Source organism: Pogona vitticeps, chromosome 5, assembly GCF_051106095.1.
Source record: "Pogona vitticeps strain Pit_001003342236 chromosome 5, PviZW2.1, whole genome shotgun sequence".
In the NCBI taxonomy this organism is placed as follows: Eukaryota; Metazoa; Chordata; class Lepidosauria; order Squamata; family Agamidae; genus Pogona; species Pogona vitticeps.
In genome coordinates, this window is record NC_135787.1 from 48115092 (window position 1) to 48134590 (window position 19499).

At 40.7% G+C, this 19499-nt stretch overlaps 1 protein-coding gene across 2 annotated transcripts; it reads left to right on the top strand.

Moving 5' to 3' along the window:
• The first annotated feature begins 1093 nt into the window (after nt 1–1093).
• On the top strand, nt 1094–14410 carry TMEM144 (transmembrane protein 144). 2 transcript variants are annotated; one of them, XM_020781405.3, is made up of 12 exons: nt 1094–1428; nt 2277–2460; nt 3287–3409; nt 3952–4051; nt 5184–5264; nt 5641–5722; nt 6041–6126; nt 6406–6524; nt 7170–7289; nt 9062–9159; nt 10597–10650; nt 11669–14410. In XM_020781405.3, exons 2-12 carry the CDS (start codon nt 2337–2339, stop codon nt 11750–11752), a joined length of 1071 nt encoding a protein of 356 aa, XP_020637064.3. In that variant the 5' UTR covers nt 1094–1428; nt 2277–2336; the 3' UTR covers nt 11753–14410. The 2 variants fall into 2 exon arrangements, with proteins under 2 accessions (XP_020637064.3, XP_020637065.3); XM_020781406.3 differs by having other exon boundaries at nt 1106–1432.
• The last annotated feature ends 5089 nt before the right edge of the window (nt 14411–19499 follow it).

Here is a 19499-nt window from a genome sequence, read left to right on the forward strand (position 1 = left end):
TTCATACTGAAGACAGATGACTGAGGTAGCCGTTTCATATTTCTGAAATTAGACTTCAAAGGAATATTATCCATAAATCCCGAAGATCAGTCATGAAACAAGGCACTCTGATTTGCATAACCCCGGAGGTGAAATAACATTCTGCCATGACACTAACTGGGCTTACATTAGTTAAGGGTTTTCACCTTCCAGTCATGAGCTGTCTCCAAGGTTAGTTTCTGACCTTAGATAGAAAAGCAGGTTGCCATTTGTTGTTCTGCTTCAGGCAATAAAATGTCCTGGGCTGACTCTGCTTGTAAGATGTCCATACTGAATCCTCTCTACAGAGAACTAATGCCACTCACTCTGTGGGCCCTTAAACTGATGAAATACAGAAATGTAAGAGCAAAGGACTTTGGAGTGTATAAAATTTGATAGTACAGCAAATGAGTGTGTGCAGTGCACACTTTCAAGTAGTAGACATTCAGTGAATAGGAGATTATTGGATGTGTAACGAATCTGGCCATAAGGACTGCAAAATGTATGAACTGTGGAAAATGTATGTAAAGGATAGCCCATGCAAGGGTGCAGGGGATGGGGGAAGGAGACACAGTTGAGCCTCAACCATAGTGATCTCAACCATTATTTATATCAAGACTGAAGCCAAATTTATTCTGCTAACTATCTACCTACGTGAGCCGTGGTGCACTACAGTTCATGCGGATAAATCTGTCTTTAAGGGTTCTTGTGCACGAACCAGTTTGGTGTAACAGCACCACTAAGTGGTGAGAGGAGGGTGGGAAAAATACGAATAAATGAAAGCCAGCCCAATCCGGAGCCTGTCACTGCAGTTGTTTTTGAAGGAAACGGAGGAATTTGATTTTAAAGTGACCCTGTCACAATGGGGGGGGGGAGCTTTCTTACGCCGGTGATGAGTATTCCATATTAAAGATACACAGTATATTGTACATGTAGAAGATGGAAGGCGGGAGCGAAATGCTACGTTTCCGAGAATTTCTCCTCTAGCTCGCCTCCAGAGGGAAGGTTCGTGCGGCTCTTTGGACCTCGTGGGGCAGCACGACTACCTTAAAGGAAACGCGGGTCCCTCCTCTTTCCCTTTGCCCTCAGCTCGTCATCGTATCCGAGCGAACAAGCGACCGCAGCTGCAGTTTAACACAGATAGATAGGAAAAGAGCGAGCTACGGAAGAGAGTGCAAACTCGGGTGTCATTTCGCGGGTTCCACCAGGATTCTTCGGTTCTCAAGACAACCCAGTGCGCAAACCTAAAAAAAGGGTTTGCTCAGTTGGCAAAACGGAAGGGACACGGTTTGGAAACCACCTAATAAAGATTGAGGAAATGGGTCACCTGAGAAAACAGGGTGGAGTTTCTTGCTCTTATCCTTAAAAAATGGTTTAGAAAATCTGCACGAAGTAAGATCGGCCTGGAAGGTGTGTAAGTAAATTCCATGTGCCAGGGAATTACCTGTTTACAGTGAACACAGGAAAAGACCCCTCTCCGTAAAATAAATAAATGCGGGGAGAGACAAACAGATATGGGGGTGATGGTGGCCAAGAGCAAAGAAAGGATGCGGATGCCAGAAATAAAAGTTGTAAACAGATACCCAAGCTTTTGGAATAGACAAAATGGCTACGTTCAGCTCGTGTTTCGATGGCAGCGTTTAGACGTACAAGCGATCTAATGACAAACGATGTCATCTGAAAACGAGGCCAACCCAAAACATTTGACTGCCTTTAGTGCAACAGCAAGTGGTGATATGCTCCCATCGAGGTCAATTGCACCAGTACCCAAATCCTAGTTATTTTGACATAGAGTAGGAGAGAGCACAAGAGTCTCTTCTCATCCATGGTCGTAAAAATACAAAATAATGAAAATATCAATTGTGGACAACTCACCGCTTTAATGACACTGAATAATTGGCACCTGAGCCAGCTGCCTATTCTGTCTAATAGTAGAGGCAGTTGCTGCTGAGGGGGTGATAAAGTAATTGAAATAGGTAGGAACTGTTTCAGGCTTTTTGGAGCACAACTGGCAGAATCATACAGTTCAGAAAACCCAAGACGTTTCCGGTCTGTAGTAATTACTATTGATCCTGGCAGGTTACTATCTAAAAACCACCCCATCTTTATTATGGATTAGTATTTATTTTTTTAAAAAATCCCTTTATTGTACAGCAGGAATAGTAACATGTTAGTGGCAGTAATAAGTAGGACAATTGCTGTTAAAAAGAGATTTCATCTCTAATTGTTGTTTGTTTATTTCATTCTCCTGTTTCCAGCCCTGCCAGGAAGAAACAATCTAAGCAGCTCCTTGAAAAAGTTTGTCACTCACAACAGAGATGGATGCCTGGCAAGGAAGCAACAACGCAACAGATTTAGCCATTGGTTTTACCGCCTCAGCAGTAGCCGTTGTCTTATTTGGAACAAATTTTGTACCAGTTAAGAAATTTGACACTGGTGATGGTAAATACTGGAGCTGAAACCTGATTGCTGGGGTGGGGGGAGGTACTTTGCAGACTAAACAGTACAGAACATGAAATTTTCACATACCTAAGCGATGTTAGCCACTAGTATATGTGAAATAGTGTGCCATCAAGTCAATTCTGACTTATGGCAAACTTTTCCAAGGTTTTCAGAAGTGGTTTCCCATTGCCGCCTTCTGGGGGTGCCCTGGGACTGTGCAGCTTGTGGAAGGCCACACAAGCTCTTCTAGGATACACAGTGAGAAACTAAACTCCTGGCTTCTTGCTCTCTAGGCCAGATACCTAACTCACCAATCTATCCAGCCAGCTCCTCTATTACCTAGCTATCATGAAAGAACAAATAAAAAATATTTCAGCCAATGGGGTGAAGCCTTTAACTTGCCCTTTGAACAAATCGTGTAGTCAGCCATTTCCTTGATGGTAGTATGTGAGACAGAGTTCGTTTGTCAATGCAGGTAGCTGAATGGTCTCTGCTTCCTTTTGCCACAGATGCCAATCTTTTTTCAGAGCCAATACAATATGCCTTGAATGTTGTTTTTTCTATAACTCAACGTCAAATGACTGATTACAATAAACACACTTTCAAAGGAAGCATGATTAAGCTGTCCTCACCCACCAGATAGGCGGGGTATAAATTAAATAAATAAATAAAATAAATAAATAAATTTTATTTTGAAGAAAAGCACTAGGCCACAATGGCCTCCTATTCTAATGTGGGGTAAAGATTCAAGTAGCTAAGATTTAGCAGCCCTTCATGTAAAATGGTATAGCATATTTAACTATTGTTGCATTTGTTTATGTTTTAGGCATGTTCTTCCAGTGGATTCTGTGTGTTGCCATCTGGATAGTTGCCTTAATTGTTAATCTGATTCAGAACAGCCCTAGATTTTGGCCTCTTGCTATGGTTGGGGGCTTTTTGTGGGCTACAGGTAATGTTGAACCATTCCTACTTTCTCAACTTTCAGTATCCACCTGCATACAGATTTATGCACAATTTTCAGATTGCAAGGGTACTGTAAGATACAGTTGTTAACTATGAGACAGATGTAACCATAACTGAAAAAAGAAACCAAAAACTAGATCTGGGAAAAGAAGACGGTTTGAGGGTATGGGGTGGACAGTGGTTGAAATCCTGTTGCACAACTTTTCGCCATCCAAGACTGATGATGTCACCAGCTATGCTCAATGTTTTGTTCAGATTAAAAGGATCCAACACCCTCCCCAAATCCCTTGGGATTGTATACGTATTTGTTGATAAACAGATTGAGGAATTGAGTCCATATGCAGGCATGCTGATATTAGTTGTTGTTAATTATTGTTGTTTTATTATTTGCCATTAATAAATAATAGTTATGTGCCATCAGATTGATTCTGACTTATGACAACTCATGCTATAAATATAAAATTACAAGGAGCTGATTAATGAGTAAGTGGATTTTGTTTCTGTTTTTTTTCCCCACACTATTTGCAGGTAATATAACCGTTGTCCCGATTTTTAAAACCATTGGGTTAGGTCTTGGTATCTTAATCTGGGCTTCTTTTAACTTGCTAACTGGCTGGGCAAGCTCCAGGTAAGCACTGCATTTTTAACCATTATTGTAATAATCATTTATGTATTTGCAATGTTTGTTAAAAGGCATGCTGCAGCTAAGCAAAATTTCTTGGTATTTCCCCCAACCCCCCCGATGTACTTATTCATAGTAAGTTATACAGTGGGAACATAGGAACCCACTCACATGCTTAACCACAAAAACACAGAGTAGTTGTTTTTGAGAGCAGACATCTTGATGTCAAGCAGTTCTTGTTGGGATGGTAGCTACTGAAATTCCCTAGCCAGGATAATCAGGATAATCCTGCTACCTAGGGGATTTTGGGAGTAATGGTGTACAAAAGATATAACTCTGGTTATGGGTCTCTAAGTTGTAGACTTTTAAAATCAAAGAATATGTTCAATTACATACAGCCTTTAACAGGTAATTCTGATACACTGTGTGTGCTTAAAGTGTTTTAGAAGAGTTGGTATTTTTGTAATATTTATGACTGGCTCCGGATACAGATAAGTTATAATGTTTTTTAAAACAAAAATTGCAACAGTTCCTTAGATTGTATGTGCGATCTAGGACAACCTTTTTTTTTGCCACGGCCATAAACACAATATGAAAGAAATATAGGCTGAATCAGGATTGTATAACTTGCATAAGGAACCTTATAAGGTGGTGTGTGAAGAATTGTTTCCATTCTGTGGACCCCTTTAAATATGCCATATGGCCCCCATTGGGAATGGCTGATCTAGAGAAATCTTGCAGAAATAGGTATTGTACTAGTATGTATGAGAATTGCAGTACTGTGTGACTGAGGAGGTTTTGTGTTCTTTACTCACTTGAACATTAGGAACCTGTGGCCCTCCAGCATTGATGATCTCTGCCTCATATGAAGTCCAGCTAATATGGCTGGTGGTCAGGCATGATGGGAGTTGTGTTACAACATCATCTAAGGGCTGCAGGTTGCCCACTCCTGCCCTAGCTGATGCTACCACTGTGCTTGTTTTGAGCAGTGTTTATTGACAATAATTGAGTGATACTAACTGTTTGTGTCATAGACATCTGTTACTGATGAACAGCACATGCTTCCTTCACCAAGTTTCAAGACCTCCTTTCTTTAGAGAATGAGGGGAAAAACACATTCTAACTTCTTGGTTCACAGGTTTGGTTGGTTCGGAATTGACCCAGAAGTAGTTGCAAAACCAACATTAAACTACATTGGAGCTGGACTCTCAGTATTGAGGTATTTTCTTTTTTAAAAAAAGTGCAACATTTACTTTTCTTAACAATTGTGCTATTTCAATGTTTAATACATCGATAAGTTAATATACCTAAATATACCTATTAGAAAGTAAGTCCAAATAGAACATTGGGATTTGCTTCCAAGTAAACATGCATAAGCGTGCAATTTTTAAAATGTTGTTTGGGATTCCCCCTCACTCAGAATATTAAAGAATATTTTTTTGCAAATGGCCCAAAAAATAAAATAAAAGATCACAGAACCACAACCAAAAATATAGGAAAAGGTACAAAGTTAAAATATATGCTACATAAGTACGTATGTCCATGAAATACTACATCATCATGTGTATACGGTTCTGTTGCTGTTTCTTTTGCAGCACCGTCCTCTTTCTTTTCATAAAAAGTGATGTTCAGAATCCTTCCCCATCTTCAGAAACCACTCCTTTACTAACAGAGCATGTAAGTTGCATTTTTGAAAGCATCATTACTGCCCTCTATACTGAAAGAAGGGGACTGGTGGGGGGTATAATTCAAAGCACCAGTTTTCCAAGGCTTTGTGGGTGGCCCCTCTGAGGTCCCTAGTTTTCCTTTTGTCTTTTTCAAGTGGCTTTGTCCAAGAAATCACTCTTAAGGTGGTCTTCCCCTTCATCTCTGGTACTGGAGGAAACCTATCCCCAGCAATCCTGGTAGCTACCAACAGACAATGAATCCAGCTATGGGATTTTCAGAAATCTTTTCAGAAACCTCACACTCTGAGATTTTCATTTTTATCCACAGTCAATCAATTCTTATGAATGTCGAGCTGAACGTAGGAACGATGTATCATGGGTGGACAGTTTGTCTCCCTTGGGGAAAAGGATCATGTAAGTACTCAACACTATTCCAGTGAATTTCTTCTACCCTGCCTTAATTTAAAAATGCACATGTCATATGCATTCTGTGATTAGTTCCCTAAGGAAAGAGAGACTGCTAACTCCCAACGATTTCACTGCAGTTGTGAGCATTTTGACATCTCTTTCCAGGCAATTATTTCTGGAAAACCATTGGCAGTCCGTATGCTGTACCATGACTGTACCATGTTTTCTCTGTTATAATGATATGACAATAATTTTGCCATCCCTTTATCTTTCTTCTACTGTAAGAGGCTGCTCCCTGGCTGTGACAGCTGGAATATTCTATGGATCTAGTTTTGTTCCTGTGCTCTACATTAAGGACCATGGCAGACGGAATGGGACAATGTACACAGGAGCAAGCCAGTTTGGTAAAGACAGATGAGTACTTCTAAAAATAATCTATGCTAACTTTGAGCTTCCATGATGGGTGGAAGTGGGGAAAGAAGTTGGGACTTTCCAGATCTGATGGATGTGGGTATGATAGACATTGTAGTCTAACCTACCTGGAAGTCACCAGATCAAGGAAGGCTAATTTGTATTGATAAATCTGTAATTAAGGTATGTGCATGGCCTTGCACAAGGCACTTGCATCTGTGATTTAATAGCCCAAACCTACTTATGGTGGTGTAGCACAAACAGCACAAGGTTAGGAGGAGAATTTCCAAATATAAGAATGCTATGAATTGTATACTGAATTGTATGATTCAGTGTGCAACTGATAATGTGTACGGTAATTTCTTAACTTGGGGTAATTTGCCTCCAAATATATTCTTGAAGGCTTTCATGGCCAGGATCTGATGGTTGTTGTAGGTTTTTTGGGCTCTTTGGCGGTGTTCTCCAGAACATGGAGAACACGGCCAAACAGCCCGAAACACCTACAACCACCTTTGCCTCCAAATGTTACGCCATTTGCGTAGCTATGCAAGAGGATTTTGACCAATGGTTATGAAATTCCTGAATATATTTCCTGTGTACATTTTGTATCTTGCATGTGCATTGATCTTTTCTTTTAGATTTAGATTATGTATTTGCACACTTCAGCGGCATCCTCCTCACCAGTACAGTTTACTTTCTGATCTACTGTGCAGTGAAAAAAAATAAGCCGAACGTTTATCCTCAAGCTATCATCCCAGGTACACTTCTCAAATATGTCTGCTTTTGTTTTAATTAAAATATAGTTTTGATCCTGTTGCTGTAGAAAATTTGTAATGAGGCTGGAAAACCTGTGCTTATCTTTAAATGAGGGTGAAGCATTGGCTGTCCTGCATATAATCCTTAAGGCAATTAAGAGTATTATTGGTCTAATAAAACTGAAGTATATAGAGAAGAATGTTACATATGAAAGTTTCTGTCTTATTAGCTAATTCAACATGGATATGCTTATTTTTAAAGATATATACAGTTGTACTTACTAACAAGAACAAATGTGGCTTTTTCCATTGTAGGCTGAGCTCCTCACCTTCTTAATTGTTCAAAGAACATCAAAAGGTGATGTAGCTAAGAAACTGAGTTTCAGACAGAGAAGTCCCTGGTTTAAATGTAGCCTCTACAATTAACAGAGAGACAGCTTTCGGGAAGCCATTCTCTCCAATCTGCAATATAAAAATAATCTTTAAAATCTTAGAACTGCAGTGCTGGAAGGAACCCTATGGATCATCAAGCCCAGGGCCTGTCAGGGAAGCATTGTGAGGAATCAAACTCCCAACCTTTGGATCTGCAGCCAGATATCTAAACCACTGAGCTATAAGGAATATAATATTTCTGACTTAGAACAGCAAAAGTGGTGCTCTCCACATGTTTTCAACTACAGCTTCCTTAATCCCTGTCAGCTATTTTGCTGGGGTTTATGGGAATTGTAGTCCAAAATATCTGAGTTCACCAGTTTGCTTAAGGATTATAGTTTGATAATGTATGCAGACTACCTTGACTGCTGTAAAACAGCTGTACAAAAGCTGTGTTAAGGATGAACTTTGAAGTTTTAAGGCTGGATACGCCTTCTGCTTCTGCATGTGAATCTTCACTGCTAGAATTCAGGATCTGTTTTTAGCCTCAAAGTGGCAGAGCAGATTTGAGTGAGAAAGTAGGGTGACTTAAATCCTCAGTTTCAGTGAGGCTAATTGTTGGAGGCCTCTGGCCATTTTATTCAGCCTGTTGTTGTCCCTTGTCCATTTTCTGTTCAAAATGTTGCACTATTTTTGGACTGCATAATTGGAGAAGTTGTCTGTGTAGGAAACCAGACAATTTTTTGCGATGAATCCTGTAGAACACATTGAATTATGTAGCCTGTGCCTGTCATCGATTAGGTGAAAAATGTAGCTTCCCAGGAATTGTTAAAATAAATAAAACTGATATCTTAAGCCAGCTCCTTAGTGAATGGAGTATCAGCATGGATTTCTTCCCCACTATATCATCTGTGTATTGTAAATCCTGTATTCTCCAGGTGTAGGTCTGTTTGTAGCCAAAAGAACAACACATGAGAACAGTGCACAGAGAGGCACCAGGGTTTACAAAATTATAAGAGCCAGGGAAGGTGGGGGGAAGCGATTGGTAGAAGGGGGCAAAACAAGGTAAAGTGGGGTTAGAATGGAGCATCTTGGATAAGGGCATGGCTGGCTGGCTGGCACCTTAAGCAGGACGACTCCACACTGTAACTTCGCATGTTCCACTTGCAACATTTCCTCTAATTTTCAGCCCTTTTGGGTGGGGCTCCACGCCTCATGTGTGCAACTCTGCCCTCTGCACAGGGTTCTGCCACAACCAGAACCAAAGGGGCTGGAAATATTTGCTGTAGGTGCATGGGGGGTGGGGAGCATTGTGCGCTTTAGTCTTATGTGCAGACCTTAGAGGGAACCTTGTCCACTTGTATGAAATAGATTGTGTGAAATTACTTATTGTTTGTTATCAGGATTTGTATCTGGTGTATTGTGGGCCATTGCCAGTTGCTGCTGGTTCATCGCCAACCGTTACCTCAGTGCTGTGGTCAGCTTTCCTATAATCACTGCAGTAAGTGACAAAATAATTCTGTTCCTTAACTGGGATATTGAACATCTTAAAAGTGTGCATTTCTGCTGCTCCTATCCTATTTATAAAGGTTTTACATACAGTCTTACAGAGCTTGTTGTACAGCCAACAGTATACATTATCAGGTTATGTCCTTCTCATTCATCTTTTCTTCTAGCAGAATCTGATTTCATTTTTCAGACATTAAATTTAATTCTAGTCTGACCATGCTCAGGCTGATGAACGTACTGGCTACAGAGGGCCCCCCTCTCATACACGCACACACGCACACACACGCAGACAGACAGACAGACACATAGACATGTTTCCATGTAAAGGACTGATGATGATATTGTTCTCCGTAGCAATAATAATAGGTTTGCTTCTATTGCTATTCATCAACACCTGTTGTCTGAGGCTGTTGCCTAATAGAAGGGCTGCCCTTGCTAATCACCTTTTATGAAAAGGAAGTGGAATGGAGCCAGAACTTATCTAATAGTGATACAGGAACTAAATTAGAGATAAAGAGGGCATCTCCCTCTGAAGAGCTCCCCCTTCACTTCCCAAAGAGAAGAGTGTGTTATGCCCAAGCTTCAAGTGGCCATGATGGATGGGGAGAAAAGTTCCAAGAAGCACTTTGTGAGAATGATTTAGGGATGTGATACAGAGGAGGAAAATATTCCCTCTATTTCTTCCCCGATATTCATGAAGAATATATCACTTGTCTGGGGAAGAAGGAATAAGAAGTGTCATCTCTGGTTAGTCATACAGTACTTCCCTAGTTCATAGTGGCACTGAACTGTTGTACCCATCCTGTTGATGGTTCTGTTGCAGGAAATGTTATTAGCTTCAGAAATGCAAGGATGAATATCGTATATATAGCTTTTTTTTTGTCTTCTTCCAGGCAATTTGAAGGTAAGCTGAACTATTTTGATGTAAAACGTGCAGAGGCTGTTGAACTCAAAACCAGCAGTTTTTTGGGGGGGTGGGGGTGGCGGTGGCATTCTGGCTCTTTGTACGTCATTTGGCAGTAAATACCTTAAAATGTGCTACGATGAATGGTTTAAAGTTGAGAAGCTAAAACTGGAAACACCATGGAAAGCAGTGAGATTGTGGTACAGTACGGAAAATAAATGGTTTTGGAGAATAAATAAATAATGTTCCATTTTCCGGCAACAGAATATGAGTATTTTCTACTGCAAAGGGGCTCTGTGACCTCTGTGGCTCAGAAGATTCCAATGAGTTTTTTTTTTTTTAATGATGTGGTGCCTCCTTTTCAAAGACTCTTTTCTTCTTCTTGGCTTGGTAATGAACAACCAATTTACCACCCAGTTAGATTTTTATGAATTAAATCAGAAGGAACCATCCAGAGATTTCTGGAAAGTCTTCATCAGCAAATGTTACTGTTGATATTCAGCATGTATTAAACCTGTTTTCTAGGGCCCTGGCTTTATAGCTGCAATGTGGGGAGTTCTGGTGTTTAAGGAAATAAAGGTAAGAGTTGTAAAATCCTTCTGTCATCATAGTCATGTCTATATCTGAGGAGCAATGCTTAGGGTGTTCTAAAGAAGTTGGGTTGAGGTCAAAGGCTGGGCCAGTGATTTACACACTTACTTTTTTAAATACTTATTTAGCATTTTACAAACTGAGTGTGTGTAAGGTCTGTGAGCTCAGATTTGAAGGTTCCCAGCAAATCTAGAGAGTCACTTGCTCCCTTTCCCCACACTTGTTTCACATGTCCAAAGCGTTGCACATGTCAGGGATAAGAAAATCATAGTGCCTGCTGCCTGTAGAGAAAAGGAATTTGGGGAAGAGTTACTTTGGCCTAAAGAAGCATAGGTGGTGGAAAGGGGGTGCTTAACCTTTCCTGTACATTTTTTCTCTACCCATTCCACATAGCTCTCCTGTTGCTAGATGTCAGGTACATTTTAAAGGGTAAGCAGTCCTCTGGACCTCTGCTATAGGGGAGGGAATTAGTGGGACCGAGGCAAGGGGTAGATGACATGCACTGTGGGTTTCCAGCTCAGATGTAAGTGCTGTATGGCTGATGGGGGCCAGATCAAGCTGCTGTACAAGCCTGAGCTGATGCATCTTATCCAAATTCCAAAGATCTCAAGGTAGGATGTGTGTTATTTGATGTTTGTAGATTACACCATTTTTAGCCTCCCACAATCCAGCGTAGGTCGATAGATGGCAATTGCCAAGGTCACCCACAGAGCTGCATCCCTAAGTAGGGATTTTAATGCAGTTGAAAACTGATTATACAAGCCAATGCATGCAGGTTGTTTGGCCGACAAAAGGCATGTTTGTAATTACTAGATGTTCAATACCTCATGTCAGATGATTTATTACAATAATTGTTGCAGAACATGATTGTAGTTGCTGCAGCTGAAGCATTATGCTATCACTGTATAGCAAGTGAGTGATGTGCATTGTTCTGCAAATAGTGAAATACCATGTTTTATTTCCTGAAATAATAGTGCTTCCTTGCATTTCCCCCTTGTCTATGCAGGGACTCAAAAACTATCTATTGCTCTTAGCAGCATTTTGTGTCATTTTGGCTGGATCGCTCTCCACAGCTTTTTCTAAAGTCTGAAGAGGCATCGCTTGAACCAGCAGATGGCATCACCAGTTAATAAATTCTAAATCTTCTGGCAGACCATAGCAGATGTTGTCTTGGCTCACTAATACCATCACTTTCACCAAAGACTGGGGGGCAGGAGATGGGGGAGAACCCCTCTCCGTAAACAAAGAACTTTTTGTGCTGAATGCAAAATGGTCATATTTTCCACATTGTGGAAAGCAAGGGAAAATCTTCTTTATTTACCTGTAATGTAACAAGTACCACAGGTTTGAAGATCCCATAGCATTATAGTTTGTTATCTATTGGGAAAGTGAAGTATAAAAACAAGACCTCAAAGATGTGTGCTTGTTGAACCTTAATTAGAAGAAGCAATGTATGCACTGGGCATTGAACATTTTGTTACTCATTAGTTTTGGGGAACAGACCTTAGAAACGTTACCTTTTTTGGATAATAGCTCTCAGAGTGTGAGAGAGTTCTAGGAGCTGTAGCTCATAAAAGTAACTTTTCTGAGTTCTAGTGTCCTGCAGGGATTGGAGGGCCACCACTAGCATTGGCCAGAATGTGGCAGCCCTCTCAAGCTTCGGGCATTGTGAAATGGCACCAGGTTACCTATTATTTAATTTCTGATGCTACAGCCATGGATGAAGAAAGAAGGACTTTTCTACCTCATATACCAAAATAACTTGCTTGGGTTTAAGTATTGTGTCTCAGAAAGCAAATGTTTTGAGAGGTGGGCAGCAAGTAGGTTGAGATCTGTTGGTATATCGTCGGTGAATTACAGTATGTTAGTAAAGGTTTCGGGCTGCCAGGAATCTTCATAATTCAAGAGAAAAAGTACTTTCCTCACTCCTACCCTAAAATTAGGTCACTGAAAAAGAGCACTTGGGGGATGCAATAGTAAGAGGATTACAGATTTTGCCTAGACATTATCATAAATGACAAGATGCTGCTCATTGCCTGTAAGAAATTAATATCATGGAGGCAAAACTGACTGAAGGGTCAGGAAACAAATCAGAGTTTCTGAGAGCAGTTTAAACTGGATTGCTGTCCATCTTTAGATCTATTCAGGTGTTATTCACTTCATTTTATCCAACGCAATAGTTCTGCCTTCCCACCACTGCACACTTTCCACATGAGGAAAGCAAAGTGTCTGAAGGGGTAAGGTTCATGTTCTCATGAGCATGATTCCTTATTTTCCAGGGTTCTTCCTCACACAGAATACCTTGAAACGAATAGGAACTTTTCTTATGTCATTTCTGGGGTGAGGCAAGCAATGACAACAACATGGAGGAGGCTAGGTGTTCCCCCCCCCCTCCTGTATTAGATAAAGTAGGGCGAAGTAATGCCTGCACTGTGTTTTTTGTCTGTGGGAAGAAAGATGCTGAGCCATTCAGCTCTGGTGTAGAGGAGAGATCTTGAATGGTATGAAAAAACAAAATATATTGTTCAGAAGTATGTGGTTTTCCTGTACTCTACTGTCACCCAAGCATTTTTACAAAAAAAGTCTTTGTGAAACCTAGTCAGTAATACTGAGGAACAGTCTACCAAATGTAATCTTTTCTTTATTATTAAAAATAATGTTTTAAAGAAAAACAGAGCAAGGCTAAGTATGTCACAAGGGTTAACAGCAAGGTTTCCACCAGGAACCCAGTTCTGAGGATTATAGTTGAGCTCAACAACCACTGTATTGCTGGGGGGGGGGGGTTTGACATTAGGAACATGGAAAAGGTGAGGAAAGCCCAGTACTTTTCTCGGATGAGAAACAGCATAATTAGTTTGATAGCAGTGTACTAAATTAAAGGGTGGGAATTTGTTCCTTTCGAAGAAAAACCCAGTGAATATACAGTCCAAGAATAGATTTCCATGGGCAACCAGGAATAGATTTCCATGAGGATGTGAAAGCACTTGTGGACCCAGTTCTGATATTGATTTAAAACATAATCGCAAACCTTGGCTAAACATGTTCTTAGTAGCCTATGACCCTAGCCAGCCTATATACCCACCCTCCTGAGCCATGTTTCGATATTTGGCTACATGGGGGACTACCATTGAGTAACAGCACCAGGAAACTTCCATTAATTCCTAATGGAGTAGCTAGACTGTTATTTTGCAAAAATAAGTCTTTTGACATTCAAGTGATCATCTTGTCTTCTTGGGATGTGAAGCTAAATTGTGAGAGGGAGGGAGTTTGCATGCCATAAATGCTCAATTTCACCATCATCTTTTTCTGATAGACAGTACTCTTTCTTCCACAGCCCTAATTCTTTGCTGCTGATTGCTCTTTTACCGTGTCTGCCTTTCACTTGCACTGTCAAAAATCACAATTCTTTGTTAATTTTGGTCTTGAAGGATCAGTAGATTCATTGTATAGTGTCTTGTATGACTACTGAGCATTCAAATGAGGATTGTGAAACTGATTGTCTTACTTGAGAGGCTTGTCAGAGGAGGAGTGGTATAATAGACATGCTTAAGCATTACCTCTTCCATTTCCAAATATAGTCCATCTGTTGCCTTTTGTCATGTTTCAGGTGATTTCTGGGTAGCCAAAATACCATCTGTGAGGTCTGACTAACAAATGTCTAATTAATTTTGGCTCAGAAAGAAAGATATACAGTATCTTCAGAGAAAAAGATACATCTTTGAATGAAGTTTTGTCTGGATTCTTTGTATTATATGGACCTGTATCCATTTTTTCCTTTCTTTCATATAACAATACCACCTATTTGTGGACGAGAGCTACTTCTTCCCTTTCCACTGTTAGCTTCTGAGCTAGTCATTGGATAAAAAGGCCTGAATAAACTGGATAAGAGGCCATTGCCTTTTAAGACCTCAAAGTGGGCTTCCACTAAGTATCAACATCTGTGCCTGCTTGCAGACTTCTGAGACTCTTGTCAGAATCTAGGCCTTTCTCCACGTCCTCCTGGAGACAGATAGGTGACAGGTAGCCCCTCGTAGTAGGGACAGGGCCTTTTCAGAGATGACTCTGTGGCTTCCGATGACTTTTTACAGAAGGGCTCACATAGCACCCATTTTGGGGTCTTTCTGACATCCATGCAAAGACTTTTCTTTCTCCCCCTGCCCCCAGAGAAGAATTTAAAATTTTGCTATTACATTTACTTTTATGGTTTTCAATGCCGCTTTTATATGTCTGTTGGAATTATATGTCTGTTGGACTTCAAGTTAATAGTTTTTTTAGAGGGTAGGATGCTGTGGGGCTATTCCATTGAGGGTGATTCTGTCAGTGGAACTAGCGCACCTCCCTGCTGCAGCCTGAAACACCACTCTGGCCAGCCAGAAAACTCTCAAGAGGAGCAAGTTGGGGGTTATGCGGAGGAGGGGAAAGTGAAAAGAGGATCCCCCTACAGTACTGGACATCCACTAATGTGATGTTGGATTTGGAACTGTGTGTATTTCCAAAGTTATTGTAAGCTGGTTTGAAGGGAAAAGACCTGGATGTCCACATATATACTGTACGTACACACACATCTCGTGGGCAACTGTGAGAAACAATGCTGGACTAGATGCTCTTTTTCAGTCTGATCTACCAGAGCATCTCCTGTGTCCTTACATAGTCTGGTTAATATTTTGCATTGGCAACATACGTACAGTACAAGAGATAAGAACACACACATCTGGCCAGAGCTCTGTTGCTTTTGTTTCAGCTTCCTCCTGTTGGGACATGTTCAAGACTTGAGAAGGGTCAACAGGCAGGCGGCACAGTAATTTCACTGGTGCAGATATAAACTAAGTGCTAGTACATTTGTTTTGTAACCGGGTAGCTCAGCCCAAGAAATTTCATCTCTAAAATAAGATGAAATGCATGACATTGTGATAAGCCAGAGGATATGATTATCATCCTGCTTATAACCATTCAGCCCAAGTTGAATAAAGGGGAAAGCCGGAGAGAGGGGGGAGAAAGTATGTGTTTCATCTAATTAAATCTAAGGACTTAAATGAACAATAAAGACACTTGGGTCACAATCCTGTCAAGGTTCCACTGAGTGGAAGGTGCTGCCATAATACTACCACACAGAAGACCTTGTTGCTTGTCCAGATCTTGCTGTTGGCAAGTGGAGGGTGGGGTTTGCTTCATGGAGATCACCACTTGTGCAACAATGTTTGCATAAAAGGCGTGTTCCCATTTCATTATGCTAACAGGACTTTCTGCTCAGCAGAAGTTCAGTAAAATAATGGCCACAGATTTCTTACATAATGTTGCATACAAGTGGTGTTTTAGATAATGGAACTCCTGCCACCCAGGTCCTTGGAAAGCAGAAGAAGCAAATGTTTGTGTGCGTGTTTAGAACATTCCTAGGTATGCTGCTGATCTTGCCTCGTGGGCAGAATTAAGGTACAGTGGTGCCTCACTTTACAATTGCCCCACATTACGACAAAACCGCATTACGACAATCTTTTTGCGATCGCAATTGCAATTGCAAAACGATGGTCTAAATGTTTTGTTTTTGTTTTTGTTTTTTTGTTTTTGCTTTGCGATGATCGGTTCCCTGCTTCGGGAACCGATTCTTCGCAAAACGACGATTTTAAAACAGCTGATTGGCAGTTTCAAAATGACCGCCAGGTAAACAAAATGGCTCCCCACTGTGTTTTTGGACAGATTCCTTGCAAGACAGGCAGCAAAAACGGCTGCCCTATGGAGGATCTTCGCTGGATGGTGAGTTTTGACCCCATTGGAACGCATTGAAGGGGTTTCAATCCATTTCAATGGATTTTTTTTCTTTACGATGTTTTCACTTAATGGCGATTTTCCTGGAATGGATTATTGCCGTTAAGCGAGGCACCACTGTACAGATTAGCAGGGCTGAACCCTACAACTGTTTTCAGCAGCCAAAATCCTGTTGCTTAGTGTAGTAAATCTGTTGCTTACTGTAGCTGGCTGGGAAGCACATGAACTCCTCATAGAAGTTTTCATTTATTTATTACAGTTCTCCCTTGAATTCCACAGATCTGAGCAGCACAGTTTTCACTATAAATGGTTTATTCAATAAATAAATAAATATTTCAGTAAATAAATATTCAATACATAATATGCTGCTATTTGTCTCCAGAGAGTGGCCTGAGAAAGGTGGGTCTTGGGCTTAACCTAGGCCCTGTTGTTGGTAGTGTGGTGGTGGCTGCAGCCTAGCCAGCCCTGTCTCCTGTCATGGCAGCTCCACATAGCCTCCAGGGAGGGCGTTGGGGCATGCTGGGAGGTTGATACAGGAAGGGAAGGGTGGGTGTTTGTGTGTGAATCAACTATTTATGTTTTGTAGTTACATTTGAGGGGCATAAGAATTATACATGGACTTTGAAGTACAGAGGGGTCTGGTATCCCTAGCCACAGTGTAACTGGAGGGAGAAGCGTATTATTTATTGTAATGTACATAGAAGACAGATACCTGCAGAGGTGTGTGCTGTGTACATGGATTACGCTAACATACTACTCTGCAGCTCCTCTCCAGAAGAAAAATTCCGGTGGACACCCTTGACTGGAATCAGCTTCATATGTAGTTTTGTCAAGCTGCTTCTTTGCAGGTCTTCAAGAAAAATCAGAAGACTTACCGGTACCTGTCTTCCATGGCTTTTTAATACCTTATAGGCTGCTGGTCTTTTTATTAATTTTTTGTTGTCGTTGATTTTCACTGAATATGTATTTCCTGAATTTTATTATTTATTTCTGTCTTTTATGCCACCAAGAAAGGGTTCTGCCCTTGAACATTTTAAATATATAAATAATAAATGCAATAAATGCATTTTATGATCTTTTTGCACTGGCAGCTGAACACAGAATGAGTGCTGTGTCTCAAAAACGTTTCATTGTTCTGCTGGAGGTGTACACGTCATAACAGGATGGACTTTCACTTCACCTGAGCCAAATGCTCTTTTGCTTCCTTGCTCCAACATCTGGAAACTTTAGGGCTTATTCATGCTTTGCAAGCAACCAACACATATTATTCTTTTGGTTTGTCATCCAGTGAGCTAACAGTGGTCCAATGGTGCTTGGTCTGCACTGTCTGTTTCATGCAATTTTGCAATCTTCTTGTAACAAAGATACATGTGAATTCACCACTGGATTTACTTGCAGGCAAAAGCCAGAATTTCTGCAGACCAAAAACTTTGTTGGTTCAAGAGCAGAATGAAGACTGCATGGTTCACTCCTTTCCTTAAAAAAAATACCTTGAGGCATTGCACATGGCTCTTCTACCCAGTGTAGCCTCACAATAAACTTGTGGGGTAGATCCGGCTGCTAATAACTGATGCAAGGTCATCATATGAGTTTCATCTTTCAGTGAGTGCTTTGGGACATTGATCTCCCAAGTACCTGTCCAGAATTCTATTGGATAAAAAGGCCATGTGAGATTTGTTTTTGCTCCTGCCAGTGGAATTTGCCAGGGGAATTATTAACCAAAAACATGCACAAAGAACACGTATTTTGTGCAAAACCTTGTTTTGTGTGCAGTTTACAAGGGTTTGTGCAAAAAGACAAAACACAATTTTTGCATAAAAACCAGTTCTGCTGATTTCTTGGGGACGTGGGGGCATCCTACAAGGTGAAGAATCCACAAAAACTCACGTGAACTCACCCAGCCAGGAGAAAACCTTTGAAATGTGTAATTCTCACTTGTGAGAATGAACAAACATTCAATCCCTCTCACAATTAGAATGACAGAAATGTATGAACCAATGAAACAGAAAAGTAACCTTCTTAACTTTAAATATGTGCACTCATGATAACAGGAAAGAAACTAAAATAGTTGCACACATAAAATGCAGAACAGAATAGGGTTTTTAAAATATGCCCACAGATGTTTATCAGAAAGGGCAAATGTCTACAAATCAGCACTGCCTAGCCAAGTAGAACTACTCAGGAAACATGTTTTCCCTGTCACAGAATCCTTAACTGCATTTTATGCTCCCTCCGTACCCACCGAGTTAGGGGGGAAAACATACCACTATAATATAAGACCAATTATAAGATTATAATTGAGAATTATAGGATTGTACATTGCATGGTGTGGTGGTGTATTGGGAGTAGACTACAGAAAGCCATGGCTGTGTATTCATTTCACTTTTGAAAAATGAGGCTTCTTTAAAAATGGCCATTCTTTCTGACCCAAAACACTTAGATGTGTAAAGGAAAGACTTATCCTTCCATACATAGAAGATGACTGGACTTGAAGCAGGAACTTTCTTGAACACTGGTGGTAGAACAGCATTGTCCATGCCATCTAACTAGGTTACGGGGTGCACAGTAGGCTGAGGCGCATCAGAGATAGTTGCTGTTTTTAACAATAATTCCCAGAAGTCTCTAAGCTATTCTGGGAGCTGTAATCCAGAACAATAGTAACTTTTCCAAACTCTGTGTAGTGCACTATTTTCTTTTCCAGCAGTTTTGTCTTCTACCATCTGGTACTAGAGATGACTGCTCCTACTCTCCCCAATGGCAGGGCCAGCCCTGGATCTGAGCCTGGTACATTCTAAATTTGGCATAAGCGCAAAACACAAGAATAGAGGTAAGCATTTGGCTAGCATCCTGGCCCCATCTGGATCATACATTCCACTGCCTACGGCTTAACTCATCTTGGTAGTCTCCAAGCCATTAAATTTCATTCCATTAGCTTCACTGGATATTTGCCTGATTTTGATCTTGTGCATCTTCATTTTTAACTGTATCAAGAAACAAGGGAAGAACGGACAAATGTAGAAAGAAAGCAGCTAATATTTAAATCTTTAAAAGTGGAGGATATGGCCATAAGCAAT

Bases quoted from the DNA above. Each gene is read 5' to 3' on its own strand.
- TMEM144 (XM_020781405.3), top strand. From the start codon at position 2,337: ATGGATGCCTGGCAAGGAAGCAACAACGCAACAGATTTAGCCATTGGT. The intron at 5,265-5,640 runs GTATTTTCTTTT...TTTCTTTTGCAG, and splicing joins GCTGGACTCTCAGTATTGAG to CACCGTCCTCTTTCTTTTCA. The intron at 6,127-6,405 runs GTAAGTACTCAA...TTCTACTGTAAG, and splicing joins CCCTTGGGGAAAAGGATCAT to AGGCTGCTCCCTGGCTGTGA.